The sequence below is a fragment of the Schistocerca americana genome, chromosome 11 (assembly GCF_021461395.2).
Source record: "Schistocerca americana isolate TAMUIC-IGC-003095 chromosome 11, iqSchAmer2.1, whole genome shotgun sequence".
NCBI lineage: Eukaryota > Metazoa > Arthropoda > Insecta > Orthoptera > Acrididae > Schistocerca > Schistocerca americana.
In genome coordinates, this window is record NC_060129.1 from 83,858,138 (window position 1) to 83,874,723 (window position 16,586).

At 43.2% G+C, this 16,586-nt stretch overlaps 1 protein-coding gene across 1 annotated transcript in view; it reads right to left on the reverse strand.

Annotated features, from left to right (window-relative positions):
- Nucleotides 1–218: 218 nt before the first annotated feature.
- Nucleotides 219–16,586, reverse strand: part of LOC124553263 — a 30,640-nt gene continuing 14,272 nt past the window's right edge. Inside the window, exon 3 of the mRNA XM_047127149.1 lies at nucleotides 219–285. Within this exon, the coding sequence (XP_046983105.1) occupies nucleotides 219–285 (67 nt within the window). The remainder of the gene's footprint in view (nucleotides 286–16,586) is intronic.

The window sequence follows — 16,586 nt, forward strand, 5'->3', positions numbered from 1 at the left end:
GTTTGCTGATTTTGATCAGATTAATCACTGAACTGTTGACAATAAATCACTATTTCCCCTACCAACCTGTTCTTAATTAACCCCTCTCTCATGATACTACGACCTGATCCTGTGGATACCACCCTATTATTCATCTGACTGTATGTTCTGATTTTATTTCCACTTCACTTTGATGAAAACTAAATTTAGACTGAGAATTTACACTTTAATGAGGGAACTCACCCCATGTGAGAGACAGCAATAAGAGACTGGCGGGACGCGCCGGCATTGGTGGTGGCGGTGGGCCTACACACACAAACACAAACACACACACAAACCCAGAACACACGCTGACAACAAGAGTAGCTGTCCAGATAGTGCAAACGACTTGGCAGTGACAATCACATCAAGTTGTACCATGCGAGTGGGTTGTGGCTATTCGTATGTAGCCCACAGAACGTAACTGTGTTGCAGTTCGTCTGCTCCCTTTTCTATATTGTCTTTTACTATACAGAATAAACGTCCTAGGATTGGGTGGATACCAATCCATGATGTGTGGCACCTGAAACCAAACAGTATGGAGCAAACAATGTGCTTCAGGTACAGGCATTTGTATGAGTGTCTATCTTTATAACTGTTATAATAGTAACAGATAGTAAAATGGTAAGGACAAGTGACATTTCGAAACTTCGAAAAGTATCACAGTAACACATTGGGCGACTAAGAAAATTTCTTATTCAACAACAAGTTTTGAAATGTGTATGATCTCTGGGATATCATATCCAGGAAAAATTTCAAGACATTTGGCCTAACATGTGCTGTCATTACTGAATTGTCCTCTGTGGGATTTGCTCATCAGTACAATGACAATGGTACGCAGAGCAGCACCTTCATGAGGGAAACGAACTACTGGATGACGCCATAGGAGGAGAAATGAAAGTCGATTTGGGAAACATTAGTCATTAGACCCAGAGAATAACAGAGGAAGACTAGCATAAAAACCAAGCAGAATGATTAAATAACATTCCTTTGGAACTTATATGATGCTTGCAGAAGGTTGCAATGAAACGACTGTTCAACTTCATCTGTACCATCTCTGACATTAGAGATAAACCAGCAGCCTTCCCTAAAAATATCATCTGCACACTTGAGATGCGAGGAAGGACCGGTGAATGCAAAAGCTTTTGCACAATGAGCTAAACAGCTAATGAATTCGAATTTCGGGCAAGATTAATATGTAGAAGAACGGAAGGAAAAACTGAGGATCAATTAGAGAACGAAAAGATTGTATTTAACAAAGGTAAAGGGTTCAGAAAGGTAGATCTGATCTTGCATTTGATAAGGGAAGCAAGGCGTAAGGAATATCAACGGAAACTTCTTTGGATTAGCCCACCTTCAAAAAGATTGACAATGTAAAATAGTGTGGCACGTGAAATTCTAAAAATACAAATTTTTTACACGACAGGAAGATTATATACGTAACTGAATATACAATAATCAACAAGGAACAGTAAAAAATTTAAAAAAGTAATATGACTAAAAAGTGGAAATACAGGGATTCAGTTAGTCTCCCCAGTTATTCAATCTTAACATCAAGGAATCGTTTTTGGAACTGAATAAACTTCACAGGAATTAAATTAAAACTGAGGGAAAAGGTATTGCATTAATAAAATTCACTGGTGATATTACCATGTTCACCAAAAGTGAAGAAGAATTACCAGACCTGTTGAATGCAGTGAACAGTTGGATGAGCACAGAATTGTGATTTGAACAAAGAAAGATGAAAGTATCGTAGAGCAGCGGAACAGCTCAGTGACAAACTTATTAAAATTAGAGACCACAACGTAAGGGAATTTAAGTGATTCTGCTACCTGGGATGCAAATTTTCACAAAAAGACAAAGCCAGGTTGTTACAAGAAGTAAAGTAACACAGGAAAACATCTTTTTAGGAAAAATTGGGATTTCTGGTACCAAAGATAGGCCGCGATCTGATGACGAAATATGTGAGAATGTACATTCGGAGCACAGTATTGTATGAAAGTTAATCATGGGTTATGGGAGATACAGGAAGAGAAGAGAACTGGAGCATTCAAAATGGGGATGTTGAGAATAAGGTGAACTGAATAAAGGAACTGCAGAAGTTCTCTGCAGGATTTATGATACTGGCAGTACATGGAAAACTGTGAAAAGAAGGGATTGCATAATAGGATACATGTGTAGACATCAGTAAATAAACGCCATGAAAGCAGTAGAGAGTAAAACCTGTAGAGGGAGACAATGATTGGATTATATCCAACAAATAACTGAAAACTTTGGATGCAAATACTGCTCTGGGGTAAAGAGGCTGCCCCTGCACCCCTCTTCCCAGCAATAAATGATGTGATCTCAGCACTCTAAATGTGTTGACAGAGAGAAATGTGATCTACTGCAGGCTGAGTTTCTGTTTATCATGCCTGTTGTTACTTTTTTTACTATAGTTTTAGGGCACAAAACAGCTAACGTCACGACCGCCCATTCTGTGGCTCGGTGAAGGGTAAAAACAGGAATATAAATCAGCAGCAATGGGAGCAAAACTGGAGGAGGGGCACTGGAAACGGAAAGAAATCTTAGAAAAGTGCTACTGAAGTGGGAATGTTTTCCCCGAAACGAGCTTCAAAAGAAGAATCTCACTAACACTTATAAACGCAAGGACGCCATCAGCTGAGCGTGCATCATCTTCTAAAAGGGGAGAATATCAGGCGACAGCTGTAAACAGGCATATAGCGGATTAAAATAGGGGCACTCAAGTAAATGGTGTCTCTTGAGAGCAGTGGGGACAGAGCAGGGGAGAGTCGCCACTTAGAAACATGTCGATGGCTAAAAAGACAGTGTTGGAGTCTAGTTTTAAAATATTCTCCTCCCAACAACGAGGCCGGGATGATGATGTCCAAGCACAGGGAAGAAGGTTTGTGTCCCGATATTTATTATCCAGATGTACAGAACAATGTGTGTGTGTGTGTGTGTGTGTGTGTGTGTGTGTGTGTGTGTGTGCCAGAAAAGAGCAACACGATAACATAACACGTTCTGTATATTGGCAAAGGGAACCATGCGAACAGTGGGCCGAGGAAGAGAGACAGCAGCCTTTGCTTCTGTATCGGCTCCCTCGTTTCCACACATACCAACATGCCCTAGGATCCAGAAGAATGCCACAGAGATGCCACCTGAGTGGTGTATGTGTAGGCAGTCCTGAATCCAGTGGACCAGAGGGTGGATGGGATAGAGAGATGGTCGGGAAGCCAAGATCTAATAGGGGTGTTGTCAATAATATAGACATTCCCAACACCAAAGGTGCTCTTGGAGCCATGTAAATAAATGTGGCATCCTCCATTTGTGCAAACAGAGCAGCAAATGCCCAACAATAAAGTTGGGGGGTGCTAACCTTGGGAAGGTGAGAAAGGTCACGGAGAAGGCAGGTCCGAGGGAGAAGCCAAGGTGGTGAGTGTAGCAGTTGACAGAAGCAGATTCCCAGTGATAGTAGAGAGGAAGGGCTGTCAGCATACCCTAAATCCAAGGAGGGGTCGAAAGAAAGGGCATGGGTCATATGAGCAGACACGGAAGATAGACGACTAGCGTAACGACTCAGAAGGACAGCTCACCAACTGAACTGTGGAGTGTCAGCAGTCTAAGCGTAAAGGCTCTCCATGGGGCTAGTGTAAAAACTCGAGATGTTAAACGCTGTCCACAGTGGTGGACAGAATGTAGACGCTGAAGAAAAGGCAGCCATGTAGAGACGTAAACTATGCTTTTATAATCCAATTTCGAGCGCACTAAGGCGCGATCTGCACAGAGGAGGAACACTGTCTGTTCCCCAGTAGATACCACTCAGAACATGGAGCGTGTTGAGGGATCGGAGATAGTGAGCCGAAAGATTTGAAACGTCGGAAGAACAGCTCACTCTCAAACATGTCCCAAGAATTTGGCGACGTCAGTAACGGAAGGTCTACAGAGCCTATGCGTAGGGAACGTGGATAAAACTTCGTACGACGCCAAAAATTTACACTGACGATCTTACTGGAAGCCAGTGTAGATGCTTTATGAGTGGAGGTGATCGATATATCCTTGAAGATAAGGTCCGAAAAGGCTGGTCCATTGAGAGCTGTAGTAGACTGCAAAATCATCGACAAAAAGCGAGCCTGAGACATCGGGAAGGAGGCAATCCATAACTGGGTCTATGGCGATGGCAAAAAGTACAACACTTAGCATGGAGCCCTGGGGCACCCTGTGTTCTTGGGAGAAAGTACGGAGTAGTGTTCACCCGCACCTTAAATGTACGCTCTGTCATAAATTAACGAATGAAAAGGGGTTGCCAACCACGAAAGCCCAAGAGAACGATGTGTGGATTACGTCTGCCCCCTCCGGATCAAATAATACAGCTACAATTTGGCGTTTCCTGAGGAAATTGTAAATGATATAAGTGGGGAGAGCAACAAGATGATCAACGGCAGAACGATGCTGTCGGAAACCGCATTGGTCAGTTGTTAAAAGGCTTCGGGATTCCAGCCACCACCCTAAATGGCAATTTACCATAGGCTCCAAAACATTACAAACCCTACGTGTGAGAGAGATTGGGCGATAGCTGGAGGGGAGATGTTTGTCCTTTCCCGGTTTTGCAACAGGAATGACGATTGCTTCCCGCCATCTTATGGGAAAGTTACTGTTGGCCTAAAGTCAGTTACAAAGGCGAAGGAGGTATCATAACTAGGATATGATAGGTGCAGCAACATTTGGACGTCGATATCATCATATCCCAATGCAGAAGAGCGAGAGGGGGAGAGTGCATGTCTGAGTTCCAGCATAGGAAAAACAGCATTATAGCTTTCACGACTTTGAGAGGAAAAAGCAAGAGGTCGCTCTTCAGCTAATCGTTTCTTTGGCAGAAATGCTGGTGGGTAAGTAGAAAAGCTCAAAATCTCAGAAAAGTGTCGACCCAATGAGTTATACATTGCGAGTGGATCCACTAAGGAATCCTGCATGACAGTTAGCCCAGAGGTCAGGGAAGGCTTGATGTGCACGTTACAGTCGGATTCGACTCCAAACAATTGATGTGGGAGTGTAGGTATTAAAGGAGCTAATAAAGAAGTCCCAGCTTGCCTTCTTGGTATTGCACAACATTGCGCACGTAACTGCTTATGGCAGATACAGTTGGCCAACATAAGATGATGGAGGAAAACGCGAAGGGCATGTCACTGCTCACGTACTGCGTCACAGCACGCTTCGTTCCACCAAGGAACCGGGGGCTCATGGGCAATGGGGAGGTATAAGGTACTGAACGTTCCATAGCTGTAAGAATAACTTTCGTAACATGAGTGACCTGATCGTCAATGCTAGGAAATTTATGGTCATCAAATGTTGCTAGAGAGGAGAAAAGTGTCCAATGGGCTTGGGAAAACTTCCAGCGCCTTAGGCACATAGATGGCACTTGTGGCTGTCATCGAAGGAGTCATGGAAATTGGTCACTCAAGCATGTATCAGCAGCGAACCATTCAAGGTCAAAATGAGAGTAGGTTGACGTGGAGGCAGACAAAAATGTGGGTTCCCCAGTGCTGAGGCAAACAAGAATCGCTTCGTGGAAGAGGTCAATCAATAGGGAGCATCTCGGATAAGGACACAGAGATCCCCAAAGTGGCTGGTCAGCTTTGAAGTCCCATACCAGTAAGTAGGGGGGTGGGGACTGACCAAGGAGATGAAGCACATCGGGTATTGTCACTGCTGGGGACGATGAGATGTATATGGTACAAACAGAGAAGGGAAAGATGTACAGCGCCAACGCCAGCTTGGAAGGAAGTGTAAGTGAATTGGGTGATCCTGGATAGCATCATAAGTCCCCTGTGTGCCAGAACACCAGCAACAGAGAGGAGATCAAACCAGACTGATTGGAAATGAGGGAAGACATATTGCAAAAGGATAATTGACATATGGTGGAAGAAAAAGGAAAAATCTCACTATGGTAGCCGTAAGGTCAGCGACCACTGAGTGCTGGTGGCCAATGAGATGGAATGGCATTTAGTCAGAGGCAGAAGATCCTGACCCATATATTGTTTGGGAGTAGCTCTTGCCGCTACTAATCAGGTTGTTGATCGGCCACCAGCTTTGCATCTCTGAGAACACAGAAGATGGCAGAGGGCGGATACCGCTGGGTGGCGCTTTAGAAGAGACATGCCATGGCAGAGGAACTGTGTTACTTATGAGCCTACTTTGAAGCAGGATTTTGAGATGAAGGAATAGTAGATGATTGTGAGGTCTGGCTACATAAAAAATCTTCGAGTAGGCTCTTTTTGGTAGTCCAGGCGTCCGATTTTGGGGCCCATGATTTAGCAGGAGCCGATGAAGGTTAAGTCCTAGAGTCAGCAGGTGATAATGGGGAGGTGGGCGATCTTTGGGCTGGTCGATATGACGACCGTGGCGCTAAAGGTGAGATCGCAAGTCTGCATGGCTACCTCCTTAGTAGGTGGAGGAGAGGTGAGGACAGTGCTATATTTACCCTCTGAGAGAACAATGGGCTTACTACTGACGAATAACACTCCTTCACTCAGGTTTCCTAAAATAATTCGTTATTTTTTAAAAATAGGACGGTCTCTAGAAGAAGCAGCGTGGTGGCCCATACAGATGATGCAATGAGGGGATAGTGGTGGACAATCACCCTCAAGGGCATCTCTACCACAGGTAACACATTTGGCCATATTGGAACATGACTGGCTGGAACGATTAAACCTCTGATACTGACAGAAATGCGTAGGATTGGGGATGTAAGGGCGAACTGAAATTATCTCATATCCTGTTTCAATGTTCAATGGAAGCTGAACTCTGTCAAACGTCAAGAAGAGAGTGAGGGTTGGTACCAATTCCTTCTCAATCCATTTCATTACTCAATGTACGGCCGTTACTCCCTGATCACACAGGTAATTTTGAATGTCCTCATTTGATAATCCATCGAGTGATCTTGTATAAACCACACTGTGGCTTGAGTTTAAAGCATGGTGAGCTTCCACCCAGACAGGGAAGGCCTGCAACAGTGTAGTTCGAAGCAATTTTTTGCCTGTTTCTAATAACAAGGCGCCACTTCGTAACTGGAACCAAGACTACAAGATCTGCAGTTGTGTCGACACCTTTCTGAAAAATGAAAGTGTTTACTGTTAAGAAGTCTTGACCATCAGACCGAGAAACAACTAGGAACTTTGGCACTGATTGAAGAATTTTCTGTGGCTGAGAGTCATCTAGTTTTATCTTGTGGACAGAAATTGTAGAAGTAGAAGAAACAATTGCGGACATATCCCCCACGATTACTGGCGTCTCTCCGATAACGTGCTCCTTCCTAGTGGGGGCCCTCTCTGAGTGATTGTCCACACCTCAGTTCACAGCTCCCAAGAAACGGACGGAGGGAACAATCGGCAAGTTTGGAAGGTACCAGCTCAAGTAATCACCCCTCCCTGGGTCTGGCCTTTACCAGGTGGTACGTATGTGTCTTACTTGTCTACCCGAGGTGGGGAATTACGCGTCACCCCGTCACTGGCTACGTATGAGAACACGTGGGTTTGTCTTCAGACGCACAGGGAGGAAAGAAAGAAAAAGGGATGAACAAAGATAAGGAAAGAAAGCAAAATTTATCAAACGCCGCAGCGGGAAAGGTAAAGGGAAGAATCATCGAAAGAGAAGGATAAAGTAAGGACAGATACTTTACATTATAGAGATGAGAAAAGAGAAACCGCTTCATTCGTTCAAAAGTGTCAGTCTCCGGATGTAGGCGCAAAACATACAACAAGGAGAGGGAGAAGGTGAAGGGAAGAGTTTTAGCACAGAGTACAAAAAAAATCCTTGTCTTTGCCGTCTCTCGTAACACTCTGATTGCACCATGTTCCTTGCACCTCACAAAAGTGTGGCACAGATTAGTTATAACAAAACAATGACAACAATCAATATGCATACTAAAATATCTCATTTAGATAAATAATCAGCCATTTTAGATGTTTTGTGTACCGGAGACTGTGTAATGCACATGTGTCTGAACATTTTACTTTTGCCATATCTTTATTCGACAACACCATCAATTATCCGGGAAGAAGTAATGATGTTATAACGGCAAGTCCACTCAGTTTAGAACAACGGTTACAGAAATTTGCAGTGTTACAAGTCAGTGGTATTATGAAGAGAGAAGTTATAACAGGAAGTATTAAGGCGAAGAAGAAGACAGTAGCAAAATCGCTATTAATGTAATTAGGCCTGTTAATATGGTGGACTATACAAATGACCGCCCAGATTATGTTATAACTAAAAAGTTATTTGCCTGACAAAATCCTTCAGCTTGGAGGGAAGTGTTTCGAGGTGGGAGGTTGCCCATCTGGTGGTGTAAGAAGATCACATTTGAGGCCGGTATGTATTCATAACTAACGAAAAGTCAGAACGGATGAATAGGGGCTTGAGCTCATGGTGAATATGAACGGAATCGAATAACATAGCTTTTCGGGGACAGGGAGAAAACAGGAAAATCCAACAGAGTAAGCTGTTTAGGAACCAGCAAATTTCTCACAAAGTAGAATCCGGTATTACTCGATCTAATATGTAAACGAAAATAGGCCTATACGCAAAAATACCTTAGCCCTTCAATTCAGAATATCCTATCCTGTGCCGTTGAAAAAATTATTTGTGATAATAATGATGCCTTATAATTTTATATTATTACACGAGCAACATATCACACTAAAAAAAGGAGTTAACTCAGATATTTAGATATGTTACAGTGCAAAGCCCTGTCACATGAAGATAAATGAAAGCTTTTTAAGTTTTCGTGAAGATGAAGGTGCATTAGGACCAGAAAAGGATATGCTTAGTCCAATAGATGAAAGGGGACTTTTTAACTAAATGCTGCAGTTACGGTGCCAAGATGTCAGCCATACGCAAAGTGATCAGAACGTGAATTCAAGAAAGACAAAAGACTGCAAAATATGTGCATTGTGAAGTGCTCACTTTATGTCTAGCAACTTATAACGATGCTACATGTGGAATTCAAGAAGTAAGGTCCTTTTACGACGTAGTAGAAACGTTGAATCTTTCCGTCAATCATACAATTAAAAGATGGAAACTTCTGGTATCTTCCTGTACCTTAAAAAAGCTTCGTCCGACACGTTGGTCCTTGTGAGACCAGTCTGTAAAAGCCATCCGTTATGCTTACGTCTATTAGGCTACTTAAGGCCCAGTAAATAATAATATTGACATCTAAGTAAAGGGAAGCCAACGGTCCTCCCGCAGTGGTAACGCCGGTTCCCGTCAGATGACTGAAGTTCAGCTCTGTCGGGCTGTGCTAGCACTTGGATGGGTGACCACCCAGTCTGCCGAGTGCAGTTGGCCAGCGGTGTACACTCAGCCCTTGTGAGGCAAACTGAGGAGCTGCTTGGCTGAGAAGTAGCGGCTCCGGTCTCGTAAACTGACATACGGCCGGGAGAGCGGTGTGCTGAGCACATGCCCCTCCATAACCGCATACAGTGACCCCTTTGAGTGAGGATGACATGGCAGCCGGTCGGTAACCGTTGGGCCTTCCAAGCCCTGTTCGAGTGCAGTTTAGTGCAGCTTTAAGTAAAGAGAAGGAAGAGAACAAGCGGTTGTTTCGGAAAACCAATTAGAGAGATGTAAATTCATTTTTCAGATAGCGCTGCGATAAAATCTCTGCAATTTAGCATCTCAGATATTGCAGTGGGAAAATGTAGAGCTTGATAAAGCGTGTTCTCTTGTTCAGATGCAGCTGATAATTTATCTTGCTATCAGTAAAATTTTTAAGAAGGAGTGTCATACGCTACAACTTTGAAGAAGAAGTGGGACATTTTAATGGCAAATAAAAGAGCAAATTTCAGGGTATGCATAACGTTAACTATTTCTTCGAAATTGTTTTCACAAAATTTAGAAATTCTGTTTCCGACGAAGAGACTGCAGTAGTAATTCTTGGAAATGAATGTGAGGAGGATTTATCCAGTAAATTCCCAGACCAAAAAAGCTCAGAAATAAGAAATAGCCTCATTAACCTGGACAGTTAATTGACAGAACTGTCAGTAACAGAGAATTCAATCTTAGCTATAGCGTTCCAGATTAGTGTATAAAATGTTGCCTGTTTTTAACTATTCCTTTTGCTGTTTCTTCAGCTGAATGCTTATTTTTGAAACTCGTAAAGAACAGTCTGTGGAGTTTTATGACCCAAGACAGAGTTAGTGAACTCAGCCTCCACAGTATTCAAAATGATCTGTTGATGGCAGTGAAATAATCAATACCTTCCATGACAGAAAGTTCACCCCATGGTCCAGTTTCTCTAGAGGTCAATTTGATTACAATCGGGTTTTATACGTACAAAGCAATCAAACAATAGATAGATCTATAGATCTATGCTTGTTGATAGTGACTGCCAATCACTATAATGTATTTAATTTATAAAAACATTTATAACTATTAATAACTTTTGTTTAATACTTTGAATATAATAAACGAATGACCTCTTTGTTTATATTACATGGGATTTTACAACACACTCCAATTTCTATTTTTAACCGCCGTAATAAAAGTTACATTAATTAATGATAAGTTGTACATTTTATGTTAGGGGGTCAAGATTTTTGTTTTTGTAGGCGGATCCATATTGTATACATTGCGCCTTTGAGTCTGTAGGTTCGTCCAAATACATCTGAAGGCGAGTTTGATGTCATTTCTGTTGCATTTAAGTCAGCTGCCTTACCGATTGAGCTAGCGCAGTCTCAACATACTCTAATAGTACTGGTATACTTTACTTTATCACAATACAGATCTTTGACACAGGCAGTGTTCATAGAAGATTATAAAGGAAAGAGAAGCATTTTAAAATCTATCAAGACTCCCCAGAAAACATATACTACATTCCGCCATTGATAGACACCCACCTATGTTTTCGAAAGTCGACGCCCTTGAATAGGTATGCTAGAATGATTAGTGTTCGCTTCATGTTTGTCATGGGCAATGCTATACAGTTCGCTTGCTACTTCTGCAACCAGTTGTATGAAGGAAGCATTTATCCTTGGGTTGAGACAGTAAATAACCTCAGATCAAGCTTGACCTGAAAACAGGATCCTGCTTGACGCGGAAATCGGCGCTCCAAACTCAGGTTCACTTGTGGAGAGGTCCCATGCCTTCTTTTGCATTTCGCCTCTCATTTTCACGCATTTTATTAATGTTTTGTATCATTTCACGGTGGGAGCCGGCCGAATAAGATCATTCTGATGAGAGTATTTGTACTGATATCTCAAATTACTTTTCACTTGACTGCTATGCATGTTAGGAACTGTGTGTGGTCTTGCTTTTAGTTTTCTTTTCTCTGGGTGGCTTGTGGCAAGGCGAGCACCGGAGGACGGGACACACTGCATTTTTGTTGGGGGGGGGGGGGGCTGTACTTCGGCAAATACGGAGAGGGTCGTACACCAATGGGCTTGAGCATCTGGCGGGGCAACTGACCTCGGTCGAGTTTCGCCTGTTGTATGGACGGCGAAACGACCTACGAGCTGTCTGAGTGTCGCCCCAGATTGTGTGTTTACCGTCCCGGTGCGTCTGAACGAAGGTTGTTGGCGCTGACTGACTGTACTGTCTTCATGATTCTGAGAATTCTTGTGGTCGGTGCACTGGTGGGAGAGACTGTCTGGCGCCAGATGGCCGGTGGTCTTGGCAGGTTGTTTTCTGTAGGCGGTAAAACGGCAAGTTCATTGCCCCCAGCTAAATAGCAGAGGCATGGTTGTTCAACTTAAACTGAGGCCAGTTGACGTCACAAAGACCTGCTCAAAATTGGAGGGAACGGACGCTAACGGCGCGAATGATGTTCTGACATAGTGTGGAGGAATTCTGGAATCAATATTGAGTGCTGATTCGCGACTTTTCGAGGGTAGTGGTGAGCTGAGTCACGTTGGATTCGCTCTTGCGTTGCACGGGCGCATGGCATTCGGGATCTGATGTTCATGAGAATCGGACGGTCTTGCGACTTAGTCTCACTCTTTCGGAATCGTTGTGGAGTATGACTTCGGTCATACTCCAGTTTCGTTCTGCGACCTAAGACGCAGATTCTTTCTCCGCGTTTTCGCACGTGTACCGACAGGGCGAGTTTAGGCGGATTTGCTGTGCCTCTTCCTGGAGATACATCCTTGTGCATCCAGGAGTTTCCCTGCTTCGCGAGCAGAACTTAGAATTCTCGGACATCATTCGAGGCCTCGGGTTGAAACAGAATTGCTGCACGGCAGGAGTCGGCGCCTACGTCATCAGAGCGCTGCCTACCGACCACGTGCTGCGGGTTTCAGGTCTGGTAAAGTATTCTGCGGCTCCAGTACTGTAGGACCTGTCGTTTCTGTACAGAAGTCCTCGGCAGCACGAGGGCTCGCTTTGCTACAAGTCCACCTTGTTTGTTTCCCCATGTGTTCCCATTTCAGCTCTCGCTACTAATCGCGATACTGCATTATAATCGGTGGTGGTGGTGGTGGTGGTTAGTGTTTAACGTCCTGTCGACAACGAGGTCATTAGAGACGGAGCGCAAGCTCGGATTAGGGAAGGATTGGGAAGGAAATCGGCCGCGCCCTTTCAAAGGAACCATCCCGGCATTTGCCTGAAACGATTTAGGGAAATCATGGAAAACCTAAATCAGAATGGCCGGAGACGGGATTGAACCGTCGTTCTTCCGAATGCGAGTCCAGTGTGCTAACCACTGCCCCACCTCGCTCGGTGCATTATAGTCGGGGGAGTAATATTTGATTAATTAGAACCTACAGTCATTATCGTCAGTCTATTCCATCACAGAGAGTAGGAGCCCCTTGTTCTCGAGCCAACTCTTATTCTCACAATAGTTCAGTATACCCTATCGTTTAGCCAACTGTTTGTATCGACAGCCAAGTACCTTTGTGTTCTGATTTATAATAAATCTCACTGTAATGTTTAATCAACATAGCGTTTCGCAGATAAATGCAGAATCCCATTTCCTGTCATTTATTATGATAAAATTCCTTTCTTTAATCAGTAGATTACTATTTTTACTGTAAGCATGCACTCATTTTACCAACTAGTAGGGTTCACCATCAACTCCCTTCGTTACCGTTGTGCACATAATTAATTAGGTGGTAGGTAAGGAGGGGGTCGAGTGCATTTCTGGTTTTCATGCAAAATTCGCCAGAATTACAGAGTTACAAACTCTTCTCCACCCTGTCACCTCCCACTGTAACTGCCAGTTTATAGTGTAGTGACATTGCTAAACATCGCTTTTGCTTTTAACAAAAAGGAATAGAAATAATGAAAAATTATTATTAACACCAAAAATGGTAAGTAAATACATGACTACGCCATTCCCACCTCACTGATGTCCGAAATACTTTCCTCCTCGACCTGGAAGGTTAGTTAAAGAAATTACCGGCGACCGTTTGTATGCAATGATTAATCTCATAATAGTTGTTGGGAGATGACTGGCTATTTAGCTGATTAGTTCACATTTCATAAGCACTTAGCTGTTCACTGCAAATATTTCGAATTTTCCTTTCTTCGTCTGCTGTTAAGTATGGGAATTCTGACAGCAAACAATAACGTTTCACCATCTCTTACGTATGGTCTCTCTTGGCGCGATTGGCAGCAACTACGGAGTTCGTATCAAAATTTTTACTACCGAATACTGCTATGGCAATACTACATGTGTTGATGAATAGAACATAAGAAAGTATTTAGCGATATGCCAATAACGACGTCCAATATCTCAGCTTTGTCGCTGGATCAGAGGTTGCGTCATGCACTGCACTGCAAAATATCTCACGTCAATTCTCGGAATCTTCTTGAGTTAAAACTTCCGGGCTGAGAGGCCGTGGACGATGTATAAAATTTCTACCTGACATTTCGTCTCCAGCTGCGGTAGGCATCTTCTGAGGTCGTCCGGCTATTGCCACTGAGGCTCCAGGTACTCTAGCATTTATAGAGAGCATAGAGGGCACCACCATTCGTCACTTGATGCCGACGATATGCCTATCTTTGGAAGGCGTCATCATTCTCGATTAAAAGCAATCGATTGTCATTCTGCTGGCGCAAGGTCGACATCCATAATTTGTCTATAAAACTTCCTCTTTTCTATTAAAATTGTTATGTTGTTTGTGAATCTCTATTGCTTCTCTACACATGCGCGCATGATTATGGGATGTTCCTGCTAGAACGCTTGTCTCATTAAATTTAATTTCGTGATTCCCATTCGAAAAACATGCCTAGCTATGGGCGATTTCTCGATGTGTCCTAAGCGACAGTTTCTTTTATGTTCGGCTAAGCGGATGTTTACACTTCTCTTCGTTGTTCCAATATATATCTGTCCACAACTGCATGGGATTTGGTATACCCCAGGTGTTGCTACGGGGTGTCGGGCGTCTTTTGCAGCTCTTAAATATTCCTTAATCTTTTTGGTGGGGCTGAAGATTGTTTCGATCCCATACTTGGCCAGAACTTTCCCGATATTAATGAACGGTAGGAAAACTTTTCCAGTAGGTGACCGTTGTTGCTCTGGACTTCTGGCTTCTTTTCTTCTTTGATGGAGGGCTCGATCAATTTCCTTGCTGGTATATCCATTTTTCGTGAAGGGTGACCGTAAGTGATTTAGTACATTTTGTAAGTAAGCCGGCTCGCAGATTTTGTTGGCTCTGTCCACTAAGGTTTTCATGACACCTCTTTTTTGCCTTGGATGACGGTTATATTCCTTGTGGAGGTATCGATCCGTGTGAGTGTTGTTTCTATATACCTTGTGGCCCAGCGTCCCATCCACCCGTTTAATTACAGACACATCCAGGACACTGAGTTGACCGTTGCTGTATCTTCGGGTTAATACTGTTCAGATGCACCAAGAAGACATCCAACTCTTCTTCACCATGAGTCCACACTAAAAATGTGTCATCAACATAGCGGCACCATTTAGCAGGCTTTTTCGGAATCTTTTTCTTCATTTGTTGCTAGTTTCTCCGCTGCACTGGTCGTAACGATAAATACATCAACACTACCATGTCATTCCATTCCATACTATTGAAACCCACTATACTCTCCGTTTTCCAAGCTTTCTGAAACAGTGTTGGGCAAAATTCTGTGTGCAACAACCCTACACGATTTGAATTACATCGTTCCATTTCTTTCATTTTACGGATATCTCAGCATTCGGGTGTGTCCACTGAAAACGACGACCACGACGAGATCCAGTTTGCTCCCCACATGTTCCACGAAAGGACGAATCCACTGCTGGAGGTAAATAACAAATCGTTTATGCTGACGTTTCGCTAGGACAAAAACACTGCAAAGCAGTTGCAACTAAGGTTCAGAGACTATCTGAGGAAACCAACCAAAAGATACCAGCCATTGACTGCAATGCGCATACTGCTCTTAACTTTAAGATTTCACGCCACAGGAACCTTTCAAATGGTAATTGGTTACCTGTATAAATTAAACGTAGCAACAGCTTGCAGAGCTGAAATGATAATTAAATCAAGACCCTAAGCTGTCGACACGCGTTGATATACATCAACGGGGCCAGCTGAAAATGTGTGCCCCAGTCGGGACTCGAACCGTGATCTCCTGCCTACATGGCCGCCGAGGGCTCAGAGGATACTGCGACTGCAGGGATTTATCCCTCGCACTCTCTCCGTGAGACCCACATTTCCAAATTAATGCCCACACACTACATTCGTAGTGTCTCTGCCAACTGCACTCATTACTCGCCGCAGACAATCTTTCCGAGTCCTGTAAGAGTTGGGGCAATGCGTGTGCATCCAGCACAGACGAAGAAGGCCAATGGCCGGTTAGCCTTAACTATATGAAGATGGTATCTGTTCTTTCGGACATACCATCGGTGACCATGCAGCTGACTTAGAATGAAATGATAAATAAATGAAGACCCTAAGCTGTCGACAGGCAGAGTTGTCCATAAGGTATTAATCAAACTGCTTATGGGTAAAAAATGGCGCTACGAACACGCAACATCGATTTGTTGTAGACTCGTAGAACGTATTCTGAGATCAAACTTAATGTGGTATCTTGAACAGAATGACCTTCTCAAAGCCAACAAGCATGTATTTCGAAAACATCGATCATGTGAAACCTGACTCACACTTTTCTCACATGACATATTGAAAGCTTTCGATCAAGGCAAGCTGGAAAATGCAGTATTTGTTGATTTCCGAAAAGCATTTGACTCAGTACCACACCTACAGTTATTGTGAAAAGTACATTCGTATGGGGTAACAAGTGAAATTTATGACGGGACTGAGGACCTTTTGTTAGGAACGACACACCATGTTATCTTCGATGGAGAGTTATTGTCAGATGTGGAAGTAACTTCAAGTGCGCCACAGGGAAGTTTGTTGGAACCCTTGGTGTTGATATTGTATATTAATGACCTTACAGACAGTGTTAATAGCAAAATCAGGCTTTGTGCTGACAATGCAGTTATCTATAATGAGATACTATCTTAAAGAAGCTACACTGATAAGATTTCTACATGGTGCAAGGATTGGCAAATTGCTCTAAATGTTCAGAAATGTAAAATTTCAGACCACAAAATGAAGAACCGTACTGTCCTA